This window comes from Mobula hypostoma, chromosome 10, assembly GCF_963921235.1.
Source record: "Mobula hypostoma chromosome 10, sMobHyp1.1, whole genome shotgun sequence".
In the NCBI taxonomy this organism is placed as follows: Eukaryota; Metazoa; Chordata; class Chondrichthyes; order Myliobatiformes; family Myliobatidae; genus Mobula; species Mobula hypostoma.
The window spans coordinates 31,881,569-31,904,151 of record NC_086106.1 but is presented as its reverse complement, the minus strand read 5'-3'; the positions used below and the strand labels follow the sequence as shown (position 1 = coordinate 31,904,151).

The 22,583-nt window shown below is 46.0% G+C and overlaps 1 protein-coding gene, 1 long non-coding RNA gene and 1 pseudogene across 3 annotated transcripts in view; 1 reads left to right on the top strand and 2 right to left on the bottom strand.

Annotated features, from left to right (window-relative positions):
• LOC134352482 (zinc finger protein 721-like) overlaps nucleotides 1-4,486 on the bottom strand; it is a 46,816-nt pseudogene extending 42,330 nt beyond the window's left edge.
• Nucleotides 4,487-5,389: 903 nt separating this feature from the next.
• On the top strand, nucleotides 5,390-22,426 carry LOC134352826 (uncharacterized). 2 transcript variants are annotated; one of them, XR_010019473.1, is made up of 3 exons: nucleotides 5,390-5,498; nucleotides 19,840-20,118; nucleotides 20,282-22,426. It is a non-coding gene; the product is annotated as an uncharacterized LOC134352826 (long non-coding RNA). The 2 variants fall into 2 exon arrangements; XR_010019474.1 differs by lacking the exon at nucleotides 5,390-5,498 and adding an exon at nucleotides 16,370-16,401.
• The window catches only part of LOC134352818 (zinc finger protein 850-like), a 51,529-nt gene continuing 39,418 nt past the window's right edge, over nucleotides 10,473-22,583 (bottom strand). Inside the window, exon 4 of the mRNA XM_063060307.1 lies at nucleotides 10,473-15,816. Coding sequence (XP_062916377.1) covers nucleotides 14,569-15,816 — 1,248 coding nt within the window. The 3' untranslated portion in view covers nucleotides 10,473-14,568. The remainder of the gene's footprint in view (nucleotides 15,817-22,583) is intronic.

Genomic DNA, 22,583 nt, shown 5'->3' with positions numbered 1-22,583 from the left:
TCAGGCCGAGACCCTTCGTCAGGACTAACTGAAGGAAGAGTGAGTAAGGGATTTGGAAGTGCGAGGGGGAGGGGGGGATCCAAAATGATAGGAGAAGACAGGAGGGGGAGGGATAGAGCCGAGAGCTGGACAGGTGATAGGCAAAAGAGGATACGAGAGGATCATGGGACAGGAGGTCCGGGAAGAAAGACAAGGGGGGGGGATCCAGAGGATCGGCAAGGGGTATATTCAGAGGGACAGAGGGAGAAAAAGGAGAGTGACAGAAAGAAGTGTGTATAGAAATAAGTAACAGATGGGGTACGAGGGGGAGGTGGGGCATTAGCGGAAGTTAGGGAAGTCGATGTTCATGCCATCAGGTTGGAGGCTACCCAGACGGAATATAAGGTGTTGTTCCTCCAACCTGAGTGTGGCTTCATCTTTACAGTAGAGGAGGCCGTGGATAGACATGTCAGAATGGGAATGGGATGTGGAATTAAAATGTGTGGCCACTGGGAGATCCTGCTTTCTCTGGCGGACAGAGCGTAGATGTTCAGCAAAGCGGTCTCCCAGTCTGCGTCGGGTCTCACCAATATATAAAAGGCCACATCGGGAGCACCGGACACAGTATATCACCCCAGCCGACTCACAGGTGAAGTGTTGCCTCACCTGGAAGGACTGTTTGAGGCCCTGAATGGTGGTAAGGGAGGAAGTGTAAGGGCATGTGTAGCACTTGTTCCACTTACACGGATAAGTGCCAGGAGGGAGATCAGTGGGGAGGGATGGGGGGGACGAATGGACAAGGGAGTTGCGTAGGGAGCGATCCCTGCGGATTGCAGAGAGAGGGGGGGAGGGAAAGATGTGCTTAGTGGTGGGATCCCATTGGAGGTGGCGGAAGTTACGGAGAATAATATGTTGGACCCGGAGGCTGGTGGGGTGGTAGGTGAGGACCAGGGGAACCCTATTCCTAGTGGAGTGGCGGGAGGATGGAGTGAGAGCAGATGTGCGTGAAATGGGGGAGATGCGTTTAAGAGCAGAGTTGATAGTGGAGGAAGGGAAGCCCCTTTCTTTAAAAAAGGAAGACATCTCCCTCATCCCAGAATGAAAAGCCTCATCCTGAGAGCAGATGCGGCGGAGACGGAGGAATTGCGAGAAGGGGATGGCGTTTTTGCAAGAGACAGGGTGAGAAGAGGAATAGTCCAGATAGCTGTGAGAGTCAGTAGGCTTATAGTAGACATCAGTGGATAAGCTGTCTCCAGAGACAGAGACAGAAAGATCTAGAAAGGGGAGCACATCTTTCCCTCCCCACCTCTCTCTGCATTCCGCAGGGATCACTCCCTATGCAACTCCCTTGTCCATTCGTCCCCCCCATCCCTCCCCACTGATCTCCCTCCTGGCACTTATCCGTGTAAGCGGAACAAGTGCTACACATGCCCTTACACTTCCTCCCTTACCACCATTCAGGGCCCCAAACAGTCCTTCCAGGTGAGGCAACACTTCACCTGTGAGTCGGCTGGGGTGATATACTGTGTCCAGTGCTCCCAATGTGGCCTTTTATATATTGGCGAGACCCGACGCAGACTGGGAGACCACTTTGCTGAACATCTACGCTCTGTCCGCCAGAGAAAGCAGGATCTCCCAGTGGCCACACATTTTAATTCCACATCCCATTCCCATTCTGACATGTCTATCCACGGCCTCCTCTACTGTAAAGATGAAGCCACACTCAGGTTGGAGGAACAACACCTTATATTCCGTCCGGGTAGCCTCCAACCTGATGGCATGAACATCGACTTCTCTAACTTCCGCTAATGCCCCACCTCCCCCTCGTACCCCATCTGTTACTTGTTTTTATACACACTTCTTTCTCTCACTCTCCTTTTTCTCCCTCTGTCCCTCTGAATATACCCCTTGCCCATCCTCTGGGTCCCCCCCCGCCCACTTGTCTTTCTTCCCGGAACTCCTGTCCCATGATCCTCTCATATCCCTTTTGCCTATCACCTGTCCAGCTCTTGGCTCCATCCCTCCCCCTCCTGTCTTCTCCTATCATTTTGGATCTCCCCCTCCCCCTCCAACTTTCAAATCCCTTACTCAGTCTTCCTTCAGTTAGTCCTGACGAAGGGTCTCAGCCTGAAACGTCGACTGCACCTCTTCCTAGAGATGCTGCCTGGCCTGCTGTGTTTACCAGTAACTTTTATGTGTGTTGCTTGAATTCCCAGCATCTGCAGAATTCCTGTTGTTTGGTGCAATTATAAACAAGGCATAATAGTGGCTATATTTCATTAGGAGTTTGAGGAGATTTGGTATGTCACCAAAGATTTGCATACATCTCTACAGATGTCCTGTGGACAGCATTTTAACTGGTTGCATCACTGTCGGGCATGAAGGGGCCACTGCACAGGATCGGAAAAAGCTGCAGAAAGTCACAAACTCAGCCAGCTCCATCATGGGCTCTTGCCTCCTCAGCATCAAGGACATCCTCAAAATGTGATACCTCAGAAAGCTGACATAGGTTACTGAGGAACACATCCCCCCCCAAGGACCTGCCCTCTTCTCCTTGAGGAGGAGGTACAGCAGACATTTCACCTCTCCCAGAAGTTCCGGGACTCTCCCCTGCATATTGATAGCGGCTCCCTGACGCCCGCAAATTACATACAATATCCCGGAAATCGATTTTTTTGAGAGTGAGCGAGCGGAAGGAGGGAGGGAGGGGGAGAGGGAGATAAAAAGAATGAGTGAATCCTGATTGGTCTCTCCTTGTGTTAAGTAGACCTATCAGTTTTCTCTGTGGGCAGGCTTTACAGACGACCTCTCTCTCTTTCATTGTCCATCAGTTCAGTTTAGGGTCCTGTAGCACCATGGCAGAGTGTTCCAAAAAAAGAAAATGTAAAACGTACTTCACCCCAGACTACACTAAAATGTACCCCTGCCTAATAGGGGTCAAAAATAAGGACAGTGTTGCTCGCTGCACTGCTTGCAACAATGATTTTTCTATTGCCCATGGTGTGTTAAGACTGTAAAATACATGTTGAGGTGAGTTTAACATGTGTCATTCGTTCATTAGCATAACTAATGTTATTTAAACTAGCTGGCTGGCTGCTAAGGAGCTGCCCTACGTGATGAGGCCAAACTCCCTGTGGACTTGATTAAAGTTGTAATAGAATAAAAAAACGACTCTACGATAATATAATTTTGAATCTTGTGAATCTGATGTCTTGCAAAATTAACAAATTTATTGACACAGACTGTTATGAGGTTGAGACTTACGGCAAGATGCTCAAATCTGCCAAGCAAGCCACATCACAGTACAAGGAAAGTTTGCAAAAGAAATAGAAGCGCTCTTGGCATTAGCATTTAGCTATTAGCATTGAGACTTCCAACAAAATACTGAACAAGGAACATATATATGTGTGTGTGTGTAAATAGTTTCAATATGTGATCAAATAAATTGTTGCGTTCTTTCATAATCAAATGCCCTGTATACAGGGGGCAGGGGTGGTGGTGCTACCTCCCTGAAATGAGTTTTTGCAGGGTGGGATGTCTGTGAACGGACAATGAACCCATGAAAAAAGTACCTTATTTTTGCTTTCTTTTACACTACTTATGTATATTTACTGCAAAAGAGAGCTATATATATATATCGATCGATCTAATATAAATAATTTCCAGTTCCACTGACTTTACGGCGAATCCACCGACTCGAAAACGACCTAATGCACCATTATTACGATCCATTATTTTGTGTGCTTCTCTGGAATTCCAGCATCTGCAGAATCTCCTGTGTTTATTAAAGGGAAACCGGGTTTGACAGAGGAGTCGGCGCCGACAGGATCGATGAGGACGGGCAGGGAAGGAGAGGAGCAGAGAGTGGGGAGTGGGAGGATCGGGGAGAGAGAGCTGGGATGGCGAATGACCGCGGCTGTTTGTCTACGGCGGCCTGCGGTGTTTATGGAGCTGGCACTGACCTTTCCCCAGCCGCGGCGGGTGAGGGGAGGACCAGGCCCAGGCCCAGGCCCAGCCTCGGCGTCGATTTACCTCACAACCAGCGCTCGTCTCCTCAGGGCTTCTCACTCCGCCGCAGCACTGCGCGTGTTCGGTGCGCCTGCGCGGCCTGGGAACTGGCGGTGGTGGCGCCCGCGGTGACCGCTGCCTCCTCCTCCCCCCCCGGCTCCTCTCTCCCACCTCCAGGCCTCGGGAGCCTCCAGCTGGCCTGGCCCGGAGAGCGGGAGCTAAGGTCAGCCGACTGCGGGAGCACGGGCACCGATCCGAGGACCAGGCAGCGGCGACGGGTCATTTTTACCCGAGGGAGCATCGACCTGGTGGTTTCAGTGTTGGCATCTCTGCAGAAACTGACTCACCCTGTTGGGTATCTCCAAATCAAAGTAAATTCACCATCTAGATCCAAGGTTGTTTAATGTCACTCTCAGTACACTGGTGTAAAGGAGAACGAAATAATTGTCACTCCCGATCTGATGCAGCGCAAGAAAGATAAAGACTAGAATCGCGAGAAAACAGAATAAATATAAATATATCAGGTACTAAGATATCATGAACATAGTATGTCTCTAAAGTGACGCTGGGCACAGGGGTGTCTGTACATGAGGTGACTCTAACAGGAATTGATGAAGTCGTGGTGATTGGGAGTGTGGAGGGGTGGGTTAGTGTGTGGAGGTGTTGATCAGCCTTACTGTGGGGTAAGTAACTGTTTTGGAGTCTGCTGGTCCTGATGTGGTGTGAAAAAGAGAGCATGGCCTAGATGGTGGGGGTCCTGGGGGAGGGGTTATGAAAAATTCTACATAAACAAAAACTGACAAATCTGCAAAAGAAGAACAAATTGTGCAAATAAAAAAATAATAATACTGAGAAATTGAGTTGTAGAGCCCTTGAAAAGGAGTTTGAAGATTATGGAATCAGTTCAGAGTTGAGATGAGTGAAGTTATCATCAATGGTTCAGGAGCCTGATGGTTGAAGGTAATAACTGTTCCTGACATGGTGGTGTGGGGCAAAGGCTCCTGTGCCCACTTCCAGATCGTAGCAGTGAGAAGAGAGCATGGCCTAGATGGTGGGGTCCTCGATGATAGAAGCTTCTTTTTGCTCGATGGGTGGAAGGGCTTCACGTGTGATGGACTGGGTGGTAGCCTCCTCTTTCTTTCCGTTCCTGGGTATTGGTGTTTCCATACCAGGCCATGATGAAATCAGTCTGGGTACTCTCTGCTGTACAACTGTAAACTATTGTTGAAGATTTAGTTGATGGGCAATATCTACACAAAGCTCAGAAAGTGGAGGGTATCTGCCATCTTCTCTGTCCCATTTGCAGTTTCCAGTCTTTCCTGTTTTTGATTTTCTGCAGTTAACCACGGACTTGGGCCGAGCACATTCATGTATCATAAACAGAAGGAAGATGTCCAGTGACCTTGATTTCTTCACTTTAAGGAGGTTCAGCTTGTCACCGAACATTCTGGTCATGTTGAGTGAGAGAAGAGGGTAACAAGTGCACTGATGACACAGTAGCTGCTCCACAGGTGCTTAGGGTCCTGATAGCAGGAGTCATTGTAATATCAAGCACAGGCTCGACAGCCCTTGCTTGGGTAAAGCATCAATTTTATCATAATATAGATCAGTTTCAAATCTAGCTGGAAAAACAGCAGGCAGAGTTTAATCCTGGCAACTGTGACATAATGTAATTTAGGAAGTCAGATAATTTGTCTGTCATTTATGGATGACACCAGGATTGGGGGGAGGGGGGACTTAGTGGGTAGTGAGGAAGGCTATCAAAAAGCAGACAGCAGGATCCAGACTGGCTGTAAAAATGGCAGATGGAAATTAATGCAGAGAACTATGGGCTGTTGTACTTTGGGAGGACAAACCAGGGTAGGCGACTGAGGAGTACAGCAGAACAGAGGGATCAGGAATATAGATCTATAATTCCTTGAAAGTGGCACCCCTGGTATACAGGGTGGTAAAAACAGATTTTGCACATTGGCTTTCATAAATCGAAGTATTAAGTACGGGAAATGCTGGAGGAACTCAGCAGGTCAGAGACCATCTATGGAAACGAAGAAGGGTTTTGGCCAGAAGCATAAACTATTTGTTCATTTCTATAGATCAGTGATTCACAACCTTTTTTATGCCATAGGCCCTACCATTAACCAAGGGGGTCTGCAGAACCCAGACTGGGAACCCCTGCCATCGATACTCCCCGACCTGCTGAGTTCCTCCAGCATTTTGTGTGTGTTGCTTTGGATTTCCAGAGTTTCTTGTATGGAGTACAGGAGTTGCTGTGTTATTTTGAAGTTGTACAAGATGAAGGTGAGGTCTAATCAGGATATTATGTGTACTTCTGGTTATCTACCTTCAGGAAAGGTATCATAAGACTGAAAAAGTACAGAGAAATTTTACAAGGATGTTGCCGGAGCTTGAGTGCCTGAGTTATGAGAAATGGTTGAATAGATGAGGACTTCACTCCCTGGAGCGCAGGAACACGAGGGGAGATTTGATTACAAAATTATGAGGGATTTAGATAGCTAAACACAAGCAAGCTTTTCCACTGGGAGTAGGAGAGACTAGAACTAGAGGTTAAGGGTGAAAGCTGAAATAATTAAGGGAAACCTGAGGGGGAGCTTCTTCACTCAGAGGGTAGTGCGAGTGTGGAAGGGGCTGCCAATGGATGTGGTGGATGCAGGTTTGATTTCAACATTTACGAGAAATTTGGATAGGTACATGGAAGGGAGGGAAATGAAGGGCTGTGGTCGTGGTGTGGGTTGATTGGACTCAGCAGGATTATAGTTTGGCAGAGACTAGATTGGCCAAAGGGCCTGTTTCTGTGACTCTAAATACAAGAGGAATGTACAGAAAAGGCCAGGATCCTTAGTAGCATTGATGTACAGAAGGATTGTGGGGTGAAAACGGCAACACAAACGGGTAACCTGATAAAGTACGGTGTACTTGTCTTCTTCAGCTGGGCATCAAGGATAAAAGCTGGGGTCCCACTGCAGCTTTAGGGTTGGCCCCGATTGGAGTATTGTGTGGAGATCGAGTCGCTGCACTACAGGAAGGACGTGGGGGCTTTGGAGAGAGTGGAGAGGAGGATGATGAATGAGTTAACTGGACTGGAGTACATGAGATATAAGGGGAGGCTGGACCGTCTCGGACTGTTTTGTCTGCAACCTCAGAGGTGGAGGGGCACCCTGATGGAAGTTTCTGAAATCAAGAGAGCCTTAGATAGGGTTGATCGAGTCTTTTTCTGCAGGGTAGAAACGTCAAATGCAAGAGGGTATAAGGTTTAAGGTGAGAAAGGGAACATTTAAAGGAGACGTGCAAAGCTCATCCTTTCACACAGACCCCAGGAACAGATTGCCTACTCCCATGATCTATCAATGAACATTTCAGAGTTGAGGTTCAAAGGATTAATTTTAAAAACACAAAGCAGTAAACCATGGGGACTGGTTAGGGTGAAAGAGAGGGTGGTGGTTTTCCTGGGTTCAGGGCATCAAAGCCATTGGTCCCAGATATTCCCCATTTCCTGGGTCTCTGGGCCCTGTGGGATTTTAAACTGTTCCTCTCCCCAGCTCTTTTCAACATTGAACAATAAAGGAAACTGACTTCTCGAGGGCTCGGGGTAACTGCACCATAGGGTCCTCAAGCAGGGGGAAACATGATTGGAATGTGGTCTGAGAGTGGAGTGAGGGCCCATCTCATTCCTGTCCATTGACTGTCAGAGCTAGAGAGGGATGGGATTAAACATGGAAGGAAATTTACCCCATGGTGTGGGTGTGTGCGTGTGGGGTACGGTGGGGTGGAGAAGGGAATCGTACGACATAGGAGCAGAATTAGGCCGTCGAGCCTGCTTTCCATTCCATTGGACTAGGTGAGAGTAAGAGTTCGGCACGGACTAGAAGGACCGAGATGGCCTGTTTCCATGCTGTAATTGTTATATGGTTATCATGACTGATTTATTATCCCTCTCAACGTCATTCTCCTGCCTTCTTCCCATGATCTTTGACCTCATAAATCAACCTCCGCTTTAAATATACCAGAGTCTTGGCCTCCACAGCGTCTGTGGCAATGAATTCCACAGATTCCCCATCTTCTGGCTAAATACTGTAAATTTCTTCTAATCTGTGTTAAAAGGTATATCCTTGTATTCTGAGTCTTTGTCCTCTGGTCCTAGACTCCCTTCCTATTCAAAACATCTTTCAATGTCCACTCTGTGAAGGTCTTTCAATATTCGATAGGTGTCATTGAGACATTCCGCACCCCCAGCCCCATTATTCTAAATCAATTGTAATCACTGACTTGGATTATAAAAAATTCCAACATGTCAGTTCACGGCCTCTCGTGGCACAATGATGCCACTCTCGGGGTGGTGGTGCAATGCCTTATATTCCTTCTGGGTAGCCTCCAACCTGGTGCGATGAATATTGATTTCTCCTTCAGTAAAAAAAAACCCTTCCCCTTTCCTCCTCTTCTACTCTCTGGCTTCTTTCGTCTTCTCATCTGGTCTTCCTCGTCAGGTCCACTCTCCTCTCCTATCAGAGTTCTTCCTCTCCAGCCCTTTACCTTTCCCGCCCACCTGTCCTCACCTATTCCTTCCCCTCCCCCTCTCCACCCTTTTATTCTGGTGTCCTTCCCCTTCTTTCCAATCCTGAGGAAGGGTCCCGGCCCGAAACATCAAACGGTTCATTTTCATGGATGCTGCCCGACCTGCAGAGTTCATCCAGCTCTTTGTGTGTGTTATATAAAATTTGTTGTTTTGCACTCTCTCATTCTCTCACACTCCACCTTTCTTTCTCTCTCTCTCCATCCTTCTCTCTCTCCCTCCCCCCCCCCGCCCCCCACCATCCCCCAGACAGATCACATTGAACTGCAAAGTCCATTTAGCAGCTGTAATCCTGCCTGGTGATATTCTCTGATCATTAAAATCTGTGACTCACTTGACGTCTTCTAAAACCTTTCCAAAGAGGTAGAAGCCGAAAGCAACAATTTAATACGCTTTTTAATTCATTTAAGAAATAAATTTAATGAAATAACATGTACTTTTGACAAAAACAATCTCAGTTACAGCAACAATTTACATTTGCGTGCATCTACAGGGGATTCTGACATAATACTGTAACAAGGAAATAGAGGCAAGGTGGCAATTGGTGCCTGCTCCACCTTTCAATAATCTCATGCCTGATCAGCAAATTTGTGATGATGCCCAGATCGGGGGTCTAGTAGACAGCGAGGAAGACCTTCAAAGCTTTCAATAGGGTCCAGAGCAGCTGGAAAAATGGCAGATGGAACTTAATGCAGACAAATGTGAGGTGTTGTACTCTGGGAGGACAAACTATGGTAGGACTTACACAGTGAATGGTAGGGCACCAGACAGTGTGGTAGAACAAAGGGATCTGAGAATACCATTTCACTGTAAGACAGAGCAGCAGAATTAAGCCATTCGACCCAACGAGATTGCTCCAGCATTTGATCTTTGCTTATCTGTTATCACAATCAACCCCAATCTCCTGACTTCTCCCCATAACTTGACGTTGTTACGAATCAAGAACCTGTCAATCTCTGCCATAAATATACCCAGTGACTTGGCCTCCATAGCTGTCTGTGTCACACACAACACTCCAAATTATGCCCCACCAATGTCTTACACAAGTTCAATCTACAGATAGCCTTTGTCCATTTCAAAATTATCAAGGAGATGTGACTGCTGTAAACAGGGCAAAGATTGTTAAATTAATAACGCAAACATGAGGAAATCTGCAGATGCTGGAATTTCAAGCAACACACAAAAATGCTGGTAGAATGCAGCAGGCCAGGCAGCATAGAAACATAGAAAATAGGTGGAGTAGGCCATTCGGCCCTTCGAGCCTGCACCGCCATTCAGTATGATCATGGCTGATCATCCAACTCAGAACCCTGTACCGGCCTTCTCTCCATACCCCCGATCCCTTTAGCCACAAGGACCATATCTAACGCCCTCTTAAATATAGCCAATGAACTGGCCTCAACTGTTTCCTGTGGCAGAGAATTCCACAGATTCACCACCCTCTGTGTGAAAAAGTTTTTCCTAATCTCAGTCCTAAAAGGCTTCCCCTTTATCCTCAAACTGTGACCCCTCATTCTGGACTTCCCCAACATCGGGAACAATCTTCCTACATCTAGCCTGTCCAATCCTTTTAGAATTTTATACGTTTCAATAAGATCCCCCGCCCTCAATCTTCTAAATTCCAGAGAGTATAAGCCTAGTCGATCCAGTCTTTCACCATATGAAAGTCCTGCCATCCCAGGAATCTGGTGAACCTTCTTTGTACTCCCTCTCTGGCAAGAATATCTTTCCTCAGATTAGGGAACCATCTATAGGAAGAGGTACAGTCGGCGTTTTACACACACAAAAAATGCTGGTGGAACGCAGCGGGCCAGGCAGCATCTATAGGAAGAGGTACGGCCGATATTTCGGGCCAAAACGTCGATTGTACCTCTTCCTATAGGTGCTGCCTGGCCTGCTGCATTCCATCAGCATTTTTTGTGTGTGTTGGTTGTTAAACTAATGGTTGGATTGAGAGATAAAAAATTGATTTAAGATACAAGAGGTACTTGCAAAACTGAAGATGGACAAGGGCAATATTTGCAAAGTCAGAGATTGCAATAGGAGCAGGGAAGGTTTAGCTTTTGCAGTTGAAGGGTTTGGCTGACAGATATGAACTGCCAAACACTGATGAACATTACACACAATGTTTTTTAGTGACAAAACACAGAAAGTTCAGTCCTTTTCACTGAAAAGTTTGCATAGGTTTGGCATGTCATCTAAAATTTTGACAAACTCATATACAATAGATGCACAGAGCATCCTGACTGGTTCCATCACCTCCTGGAATGGAAACACCAATTCCCAGGAATGGAAAAGTCTACAGAGTGTGGTCGATATGACCCAGTCACTCACAGGAAAAGCCCTCCCCATCATTGAGTACATCTACAAGGAGCAATGTAACAAGAAAGCAGCATCCAGCATCGAGGACCCCCACCACCCAGGCCATGCAACACTGCTCGCCACTACCATCGGAGTAGGAGATACGCAGTCCTTCAGTCCCACATCACCAGGTTCAGGAATAGTTATTGCTTTACAGCCACGAGACCCCTGAACCAACATAGATAACTTCACTCACTACGTCACTGAACTGATTACACAATCTGTATATTTTAAACCCCACAGTTGTATACTCCATGGAGACATATACATTTGATGATAATAAATTTACTCTGACTCAGTCCACTTTCTGGTGCATCTTTGGTTACCAAAGGAAATAAGGGAGAAATACCCGGGCCTACTGACATAACAGATTTTGGGTTGTGTTTTCAGGTTTTAGGAAAGATGCTGTGCAGGTCTTTTCAAACCTCGATTACTGCCTCAGACAACTGTGGTTGCTAAGTCATTGGGTGCATTTAGAGTAGCGGGTGATAGGCTTTTGATTAGCAAAGACATTAAATGTTACAGGGAGAAGGTAGGAGAATGTTGTAGAGAGGGATAGTAATTGTGGAGCAGACTAGATGGGCCATTTGGCGTCCTGCACTTCTGGAACGGCCAAAAGGAATCTGAAAATCTTGGCTGTGATTTTTGTTAGTTTTTCTAAGGCCTTTGACTGTATTGGTCACGTTACTCAATGAGTTTTTGAGTTCTGAAGAATCTGTAGACGGGGTCCCAGTTATTTTCTTGGGCTCATTTCACAGATTTGAATCCCATGCTGACAACTGAGGGCCAGTCTGAATCCACAAAACCCATTCGAATTAAGACCAGAGGAGAAAACAAATAAACCATAACCTCTGTTTAGTTTAATATTGTGGTGGACACTTCATTACATATCCTGGATAATAAGGGTTGTGCATTTTACCCTGTCACACAGACACTAGAGAAACCACCTTGGTTTCCTTAGCTGTGTAAGTCTAGGGAAAACAACCTCGTGAGATTGAGGTGCACTGGATCCCACCCCAAACCTCGGTTTGTGTGGATGCTGTGTCATTTGCTACCCTGTTACAAATTAATGCCACGGAATAACAGATAGTACACTGCATACGATTAAAGGATTATATTTATGACTCTTAACTGAAGGGTTAGTAAAGAATAATATAAAGAAAAGGGCCCATTTTAACTAAACAGTTAAATGTGCAGAAGTTGGAGCTCATCTTGAACTTCTCTGTCACTCACACGCTGGGCCCTCGGTCAACGTGAACGCCCACACCACCTTCCGAACGTCGCTCACAATCCATCTCCAACAAATTGGTCTCCCACCAGATCGTACGCTATGACCGGTTCTACCCAGTGTCTTCTCTCTTCATCTCCTCTAGAACAAAAATCCCAAGCCCAACCTTATTGTACCTCACTAAGAAAACCTCTCGCTAATTGGATGGCACATGGCACACATTCCACATCATCCCTTATCATCAACAATAACCCAAACAGGCTGAAATCAGAACAAACAGCTCTTAAAGAGCTGTGAAATGAAATACCTGCAGCATAACAGTAAGGATGTGGACCAGGGCATTACACGAGCTTTGCCATTTTGCCTCTCACCAATTATGTGGCATTATTGATTGAAACCCAGAAGGGGATGCAGATGTCGAGAGATTTTGTTTAAAAACAGGTTGCAATATAAGGCCACTGCTTTATATGGCATTTCAGAATAAAATACTTATTTTTTCATAAGTTACGGAAGCAATAACTCTGTGCAGAGTTGGATTGTGTTGCTGTCAGTGAGAAATATCTGGAACCTGTGATGACAGGAAGTGGAAGTTTGGGCAAGTGGTTTATCTTGAATGTAAGGATACAGCGTTCAGAGATTTGCAACCTTTTTGAGTTCTGTTAATCAATCCTCTATCCATGCCAATATATCACCCTCAATACCTATTTTATACAGACCTTTTCACCTGGCAACCTACCAAATACCTTCCTAATTGCAACCACACTCTTTGTGTGGAAGCTGCAGCAAAGTAAATGTTGACATAATGCCAGGCAAGGATTATTGCAGATCGTGGGCAGTCAGCCCAGGCAAGAAAGGCCTTGGAAAAGCATAGTTCTCCTTTGCCCAGCGGGGGGACTGGGGCCATTTGACGTCACGGTAGTGTAGTGGTTGGCTCAACACTTTACAGTTCTGGGAACCTGGGTTCAATTCCCACTGCTGTCTGTAAGGAGTTCGTATGTTCCCCACTTGACCACGTGGGTTTCCCCCGGGTGCTCTGGTTTCCTCCGACAGTCCAAAGACACGCAGGTTAATTGGTCATTCTAAACTGTCCCATGATTACACTCCAGTTAAATCGGTGGTTGCTGAGTGACATATCTCAGAGGGTTTATTCTAAATATCTCAATAGATAAAAAATACGGAGACAAGATAAGAATGTAACAGAGGAGGTAGGCCACGCACCCGAACCAGGGGACAATCACTTTACTCACTTCAAAGTTCCATCAGTTGTTAGCTTGTACTTTTTAGTGTGAACTATGACTGATCTTGCGAATAAAGAATTTGAACACACAGTTTACCACGAATGGTCAGAATCTGTAACTGTTTGTCAATTCTGTTTGAAAATGGCATTCTGTGTTCAAACCTCAGAACAGCGTGGTGACAGGGCCCAGGCTGTTCTCCCTGAGTGCCAGTAAACAGAGTCTGATTGAGGAACAAGTGCGAGTTGGCAGAGCCCGGTTAATCGTTTTACTTAAATGAGGAAAGAGTGGTGGAGAGCTTTTGATTTCAACCTTGGCGAGAGTGAATTCCTGACTGCTGATGGTTGAGGTGTAATAAGTACGTCATTCCAACAGGCCAGTGGCATTTCCAGGCCTGTAACACTGTAGTTGGTGCGTGGCCAAGTGGTTAAGGCGTTTGTCTAGTGATTTCAAGGTCGCTGGTTTGAGCCTTGGCTGAGGCAGCGTGTTGTGTCCTTGAGCAAGGTACTTAACCACACATTGCTCTGCGACGACAGTGGTGCCAAACTGTATGGGTCCTAATGCCCTTCCCTCGGACAACATCGGTGCCGTGGAGAGGGGAGACTTGTAGCATGGGCAATTGCCTGTCTTGCATACAATCTTGCCTAGACCTGCACCCCGGAAACCTTCCAAGGTGCAAATTTATGGTCTCATGAGACTAACAGATGCCTAAAATAAAACACTGTGGTATTGCAGGTGTAATACATGTTGTATTCAGTGCAGTAGGGTTTTGCTATAATTTTATGTATTAACAGCACAGTAAATCGGGACAGTTCCCTGTACACATATGTTATTAGTGTTCAGCTTAATGTATATAACATACTGAGAGGGTGGTTACGACCTGGGACAGGGAATAGTTGATAGAGACAGGAGCACAACAGGCAGGGTCAGCAGAGGCCCCAATCAGAAACCGTACGAAAACCGAGCTCAATCTGGCCCAGTTCGCATAAAATTGAGGATGTTTATTTGGCTGAGATCCAGAATGTTAAATTCAGGCCGAGTTGTAAAGACTGATAACAACAGCAGAAATAATCTCCAAGTACCCACAATAACGATGGTCCAGTGCTGGGAATGAGCAGAATCCAAACTCCGCAGGCGTTTCAGCAGCTGTGATGCCAGACACGGCACAATTAATCCTTCTTCCCCGTGTGGACTTGCTGGTGTTCCTGCAGCTTGGAAAAGACTTTGAATCCCTTCCCACAATCGGAGCACGTGAATGGTCTCACTCTGGTGTGAACACGCTGATGCTTCAGCAGGTAAGAAGAGAGAGTGAATCCTTTACCGCACTCGGAGCAGGTGAACGGTCTCTCCCCGGTGTGGACCCGCTGGTGGGTGAGTAGGCTGGAGGACTCTGTGAATCCCTTCCCACACTCGGTGCAGGTGAACGGCCGCTCGCCGGTGTGAATCCGCTGGTGCGTGAGCAGGTGGGATGACTGGATAAAACCCTTCCCGCACTCTGCACAGGTGAATGGCCTCTCCCCAGTGTGGACCCGCCGGTGTTTCAGCAGGTTGGAGGAGCGACTGAATCCCATCCCACAGTCAGAGCAGGTGAACGGCTTCTCCCCGGTGTGAATCCGTCGATGACTCAGCAGGTGGGATGACCGACTGAATCCCACACCACAGTCGGGGCAGGTGAACGGTCTCTCCCCAGTGTGAACTCGCTGGTGGGCTACCAAGATGGACGACGTGCTGAATCCCAATCCACACTCGGTACATGTGAACGGCTTCTCCCCCGTGTGAATACGCTGGTGCGTCCGCAGGGAGGATGACTGAGTGAAGCCCTTCCCGCACTCGGAGCAGATGAACGGTCTCTCCCCTGTGTGGACCCTTTGGTGTCTCCTCAGTTTGGCCGAGTGAGCAGATCCCTTTCCACACTCAGAGCAGATGAATGGTTTCTCTGCTGTGTGGGTTCGCTGGTGTATCAGTAGTTGAGAGGAATCAGCCAGTGGTTTCCCACAGACAGAGCAGATGAATGGTCTGTCAGCAGTGTGAACTCGCTGGTGCATCATCAGATAGGTAGACTGGGTGAACCCTTTCCCGCAGTTGGAGCAGGTGAACGGCCTCTCCCCACTGTGAACCTGCCGATGTATCAGCAGGTGGGATGACCGACTGAATCCCTTCCCACACTCGGAGCAGTGGAAGGGCTTCTCTCTGGTGTGCACCTGCTGGTGAGTCACCAGGTTGGATGACTCAATGAATTCCTTCCCACATTCGAAGCAGGTGAAGGGCCTCTCGCTTGAGTGAACTTTTTGGTGCCTTTTCAGGTTAGCTGACTCTGTGAACCCCCTCCCACACCCTGAGCAGGTAAAGGGTTTCTCTCCGGTGTGAATTCGCTTATGTATATGCAGTTGAGAAGCTCTCGATAATTCCTTTCCACACTCAGAGCAGGTGAATGGCATCTGAGCTGTGTGTTTTTGTTCGTGCGTTATCAGGACACTGGAATGCTTAAAGTTTCCTCCCACATGAGGAACTTGAAATGATGTCAGTGATGTGAAGTGTTTTGAACAATGGTTATGTCTGCAGCCCACTGACCAGGCACACAATAGTCAACAGTCTCTCCCCTGTAGTGTTCTGTAGGTTTCTGTTCTATAATATCCACCTGATTTTACCTCGGGCTGATCGATTATCACAATCTCTCACAAAAGTTTTCGGGAAGAGACTTTTTACTGTGCTCCCTCTCTGGATGTGTTTATATCTCCTTCGACAGTGAGGAATCTGGAACAATCCTTCTTGTGTCTCAGTCTCACAGCCTTGCCGGTCGCAATGAGGATTGAAATCTCTTCCCAGCAGAGGTATAGCAGGCAGGCATTTCCCCTCGCATGGTTCTCAGCTGCCGATACACAGAGTGACTGTCAGATCCTGCTGTGATCGAATTGCCATGTTCCGGTCAAGCCCTTCAGCACCCTGCCAAAGGAATTCGCAAAAGTTACACCAGAAAAGGGAAAAGATGCATTATGAGTAATGTGAGTTTCTGTGACTGAACTGGTACCAATCTCAGCTCTGATTGGGAAGATGTGGTCTGCTGGGAGTGTGGGTGAGTTCTAGTCCACTGCTCTATTGGGAGTTTACCATCCAAGGATATGCATTGTATCAAAAAGACAGGCAGGTGGGCAGAGGGGGTGGGGTGGCTCCGTTGGTATAAGAAATGAAATCAAATCCTTAGAAAGGGGTGACGTAGGATCAGAAGATGTAGAATTCTTGTGGGTAGAGTTAAGAAACTGCAAGGGTAAAATGACCCCGATGTGAGTTAGATACAGGCCCCCGAACAGTAGTCAAGATGTGGGATATAAATTTCAGTGGGAAATACAAAAGGCATGTAATAAGAGCAATGTTACGATTGTCATGGTGGATTTCAGTATGAAGGTAGATTGGGAAAATCGGGTTGGTGCTGGATCTCAAGAGAGAGAATGTGTAGAATGCCTACAAGATGGCTTTTTTAAGCAGCGTATATTGAGCCCACTTATGGAAAGCCAATTCTGGATTGGGTGTTGTGTAAAGAGCCAGATCTGATTTGGGAACTTAAGGTAAAGGAACTACAGGGGCACAATTCCGAGCATCCTGATTGGCTGCATCACTGCCTGGTATGGGAGCTGTATCTTCCTCAATCACAGGACTCTGCAGAGAGTGGTGCGTACAGCCCAGCGCATCTATAGATGTGAACTTCCCACTATTCAGGACATTTACAAAGACAGGTGTGTAAAAAAGGCCCGAAGGATCATTGGGGACACAAGTCACCCCAACCACAAACTCTTCCAGCTGCTACCATCCGGGAAATGGTACTTCAGCATAAAAGCCAGGACCAACAGGCTCTGGGACAGCTTCTTCCACCAGGCCATCAGAATGATTAATTCACGCTGATACAATTGTATTTCTATGTTATATTGACTGTCCTGTTGTACGTACTGTTTATTATAAATTACTATAAATAGCACATTTAGACAGAGATGTAATCCTCCATCACATAGTCCTCATGTATGTGAAGGATTAAGTAATAAAGTCAATTTAATTCAATACTTAGGAGGTAATGATCATAATTCACCCTGCCGTCTGAGAGGAAGAAGATAAAATCGGATGTATCAGTATTACAGTGGAGTAAAGGGAGTTATAGAGGCATGAGAGGGCAGCTGGCTAAAGTTGATTGGAAGGGGACACTAGCAGGGATGACGGCAGAGCAGCAATGGCTGGAGTTTCTGGAGGCAATTCAGAAGGCACAGGGTGGATACATCCAAAAGAAAAATAAGTATTCTAAAGGGAGGATGAGGCAACCATGACTGATAAAGGATCAAATTTAGCGTTAAAGCAAAAGACAGGGCATATGTAAGGGGTTTCTTCTTTCATGTTATTTGCTAAGGCTAATAAAATGGCTTCTTTGTTATATTATAATAAAATGGCTTCTCTGTAATGTTAACTGCTGAGTTAACAGTAGCAGCTTGTTTGGGTTATAATTACTGATAATGGGAATTGTATTCATTTGCTAACCAATTGGGATAGATGTTATTCTTTCTTGTGTGTCTGTAAGCTATTGTTTTTCATGGGCTTTGGGGAGAAGGCGCGATGGGGACAGAGAGAGGAGACGCGATGAGAGAGATGCTGTAAGCTGGGTGAGGGCGGACCCAAGAGGGAGTCCGAGGCCCAGGGCTTTTCTGGAGGAGGACCAAAGAGGAAGGACGTGCTGGACGCGTTCTGGTTGACCACCATGGTTGGTCCCTGGTGGTGGGTCGAGGGGGTCGGAGGGGATCGAATGGTGGAAAGAAAACTCTGTTCATTGAGCTCCAACGGTTGTGCACGAAGTGGTTGAACTGTGATAAGTTTGGCGCCTTTTACTTTCCTTTTATATTGTATCTCTATTAATTACATAGTTCTAGTAAAATCTATAAAGTGTAATCATTTGATCACATATGGCGTACTGTCTGTTAATTGGCGGTGTGGGGTACATCACACAGCATCCACACAAACCTGATCTCCCCGTTTGGAGGGGCTGAAGGCTGCTCCCCCTAGACGAAAGCGAGCTGAGCGAGTCTGAGGCTTACCAGGGGGCTACACATATATTAGCAAATATTAGTGGGAGGTTAGAGATTGGGAAGCATTTAAAAACCAACAGAAGGTAACAACAGTGGACATGGGACCGTCGAAAATGCTGCTGGAGAGGTAATGATGGAGGACAAAGAAATGGGGATGAACTTAATCAGTATCTTGCATCAGTCTTCTCTATGGAAGACACTAGCATTATGCCAGAAACTCGAGTCTATCGGGGGCAGAACTGAGTGGAGTTGCTATTACAAATGAGGTGGTGCTTGGAAAGCTGAAAGGTCAGAGGGTAGAGGTCACCTGGACCAGATGGATGACACTGCAAGTTCTGAAAGAGGGAGATGAAGAGATTGTGGAGACATTAGTAATGGTCTCTCAAGAATCACTAGAGTCTAGAATGGTTCTGGAGGACAGGAAAACTGCAAATGTCACTCTACTCTTTACAAAAGGAGTGAGGCAGAAGGAAGGAAATTATAGGCCAGTTTGCCTGGTTAGGAAGATGTTGAAGTCCATTATTAAGGATGAGCTTTTGGTGTACATGGTAAAATAGGCCATTGTCAGCATGGTTTCTTCAAGGGAAAATCCTGTCTGACAAACCTGTTAGAATTCTTTGAGGAAATAACAGGCGGAGTAGACAAAGGAGAGTCATTGGAGGTTGTTTACTTGGATTTTTCAGAAGGCCTTTGACAAGGTGTTGCACATGACACTGCTTAGCAAGATCAGGGCCATAGTATTATAGAAAAGAGACTAGCATAGATAGCAGATTGGCTGACTGGCAGGCGGAACGGTGTGGGAATACAGAGGACGGTATCGGGGCCGATTCTGGTTACAGGTGAATTATCTGGATGACGGAATTGATGGCTGTGCGGCAAAGTTTGTGGACTATAGAAAAGATAGGTGGAGGGGCAGGTTGCGTTGGAGAAGCTGGGAGTCTGTTGAAAGACTTGGACAGATCGGGGGATTGGGCAAAGAAGTGATAGATGGAACACAGTGGAGGGACGTGTATGGTCATACACTTTGGTAGAAGGAATAAAAGCGTAGACAATCTTCTAAACACAGAGAAAATTCAAAAATCAGAGGTGCAAAGGGACTTGGGTGCAGGATTCCCGAAAGGTTAACTTGCAGATCGAGTCTGGGATTTTTGGCTTTTCCCTGTGTTTGGAATATGGTTTGAACACCTCACCATTTAATACCTGGATGATCATTTTCAGCGCAATGAGTCCCATTTTTAACTTGAACGTAAAGACTTGCATTTATGCGGCACCTGAACACTTCTCACAGTGTTTACTTTAGTGAGATACTGTGAAGGACACTGTTTATTGCACTGTCAAAGCTATCACACAGATGACACATATAAATTCTGCACCTTTCAGGCAAGTTCTGGAGACACAACAGACTGCGGATGCTGGAATCCAGAGGGAAAAAGTGGGTCTGCTAGAGGGAGGCAGCACCAGAGGAGGGAAATGGACTGTCGAACGTTGACTGCCCGAGCCACCAAGTTCCTCCAGCAGCTAATTGTTTGTTCAAGTAAATCCTGGACTTGCATGGAACTGCTTTATGTCTGGAATTAGCTGAGTGATGGATGCCAGTGCACGTGTTACACTATCCATTGTTGAGGTCCACAGAAAGTCCATCAGCAGGGACATTGATCGGTAATTATTCTTGGTCTATTAATGTTTTCAAGTTTTAATTGGAAGGAATTTAGATAATGTGTACCCTACATTATTAATTTTGTTTTACATTCATTCCGCGAGGTGAGCTTTAATGGCAAGTCTCAAATATTTGGCAGCAATGAATTTGTGAATTCCATTGCAGGGTGAATTTTCTTTATGTGAGTTGCTGTGACACAGAGGGACCCTGCAAGCTGTAGACAAGGTCATCTGGCCAAGAGGTGAATGGGAGCAGTTAGACAGCGGGAACAGACAAAAGAATGTGTGAGTTGTGAAAGGCAGAGCAAAAGGACAAGCCTCCCACTCTCCGGGGTGAATAGAACAGAACTTCACTGGCATTGCTGAAGGCAACGAGATTGCAGAGAAAACAACCCAAGCTGATATTGCAGATGTATAACCAAAGCAGACCGAGAAATCAAGTGACCCGAAATTAGACCATAAGACATGGCAGCAGAATTAGGCCATCTGGCCCATCGAGTCTGCTCCACCATTCAATCATGGCTGATCCTTTTTCTCTCCTCCTCAACCCCATTTCCCGGCACCTTTGATGCTGTGGCCAGTCAAGAACCTATAGAGCTTTGCCTTAAATATACCCAACGACCTGCCTGTGGCAACAAATTCCACATATTCACCACCCTCTGGCTGAAGAAATTTCTCCGCATCTCTATGTTAAATGGACACCCCTCTATCCGGAGGCTGCACCCTCTTGTCCTAGACTCCCCCAGCACGGGAAGCATCCTTTCCACATCTACTCTGTCTAGGCCCGTCAACATTCAAAAGGTTTCAATGAGATCAGCACCCCCCCCCCATCCTTCTAAATTCCAGCAAGTACAGACCCAGTTCCTCGTATAAATAACCCTTTCATTCCTAGAATCATCCTTGTGAACCTCCCTTGGACCCTCTCCAACGTCAGCACATCTCTTCTAAGAAGAGGAGCCCAAAACTGTACACAATACTCAAGGTGAGGCCTCACCAGTGCCTTAAAGCCTCAGCATCACATCCTTGCTCTTGTATTCTAGACCTCCTGAAACATTGCATTTGCTTTCCTCACCACCGACTCCACCTGCAAGTTAACCTTCAGGGTGTTCTGCACAAGGACTCCCAAGTCCCTCCACATCTCAGATTTTTGGATTTTCTCCCCGTTTAGAAAATAGACTGCACATTGATTTCTTCTACCAAAGTGTATGACCATGCCTTTTCCAACATTGTATTTCATTTGCCACTCTCCCTACCTGCCCCTCCACCAATCTTCGTATCATCTGCAAACTTGGCAACAAAGCCATCCATTTTATCGTCTCAATCAGGGGTGGCCAAACTCTTACATCCCATGTGTCAATTTTTTCACGCACAAGTTTAGATGTGCCAGACAACTCTTGTACCCCCATTCAATTCTTGTAAAAATATGTTAATATAGACATATTTAGCATTTTTACATGATATGTTGATTTAATGCAAAAACAAGATAAACATTACTTACCTTAATGAGACCTTTAACAAATAGATTTTGTCTTCTTTCGATTTCTTCCCTTTTCTTAATCACATATTCGTTCCGTAATTCAGACCCAAGCACTAGCTTCAGTTTTCCTTCTATTTCAATCTGATGCTGTGTTTTATGGTGTCTATTAAGATCATGCCTTCTATTATGTGAGAAAGTGTTTTCACAAACAATGCACAAGGGTTTTCCTGACAGAGCCGCTATAAATAAGAACTCACTTTCCCACTGTTCATTGAATTCACGTTTACTGTCACTTTCTGCTCTTCTTTTGCTCATTTCCTTTTGCACTGTGATGGGTAACTGAATGTAAAGACAAGGCTTAATTGCAGATGTTGACAAAGGACGAACAAAGCACAACTCCACAGCACACAAGTGTCAATTGTAAACTGACTGGCAAAAACCTGCGACACACCACTGGTGCAGATGCCTGGCACCTCAGGATCAAACAAGTATCAAACATGTATTGAACAGTTATGGAACGACTGCAGAACAAAAGTCCTTCTTTCCTAGCTTGACTCATTGAACATTTTTTAAAATTGAAAATAGATTAATGTGAAAGAAGATAACATTCGCCAAAAGCTGTGCACGAAATAATAAAATCACTAAAAATAATTACTAAGTTTTAGATTTATTCTCAGTAAAACCCATTTCTAGCTCTAAGCTACTTGAATTCCTGTTATAGATTTTTTTTCTACAAATTGGTTTTTGGTTAATACTTTTTGCATGAGTAGGCTTTTTTTTATTATTATCACTGGGGTGCAACGTGCCTCTTCTAATCATCCAATGCACCACTTTTGGCACAGGCGCCATAGGTTGGCCATCCCTGATCTAAATCATTTATATACAGCATAAAATGAAGTGGTCCCAACACTGATCCCTGCGGAACACCACTAGTCACTGGCAGCCAACCAGACAAGTCCTTTTATTCCCACTCGCTGCCTTCTTCCTTTTT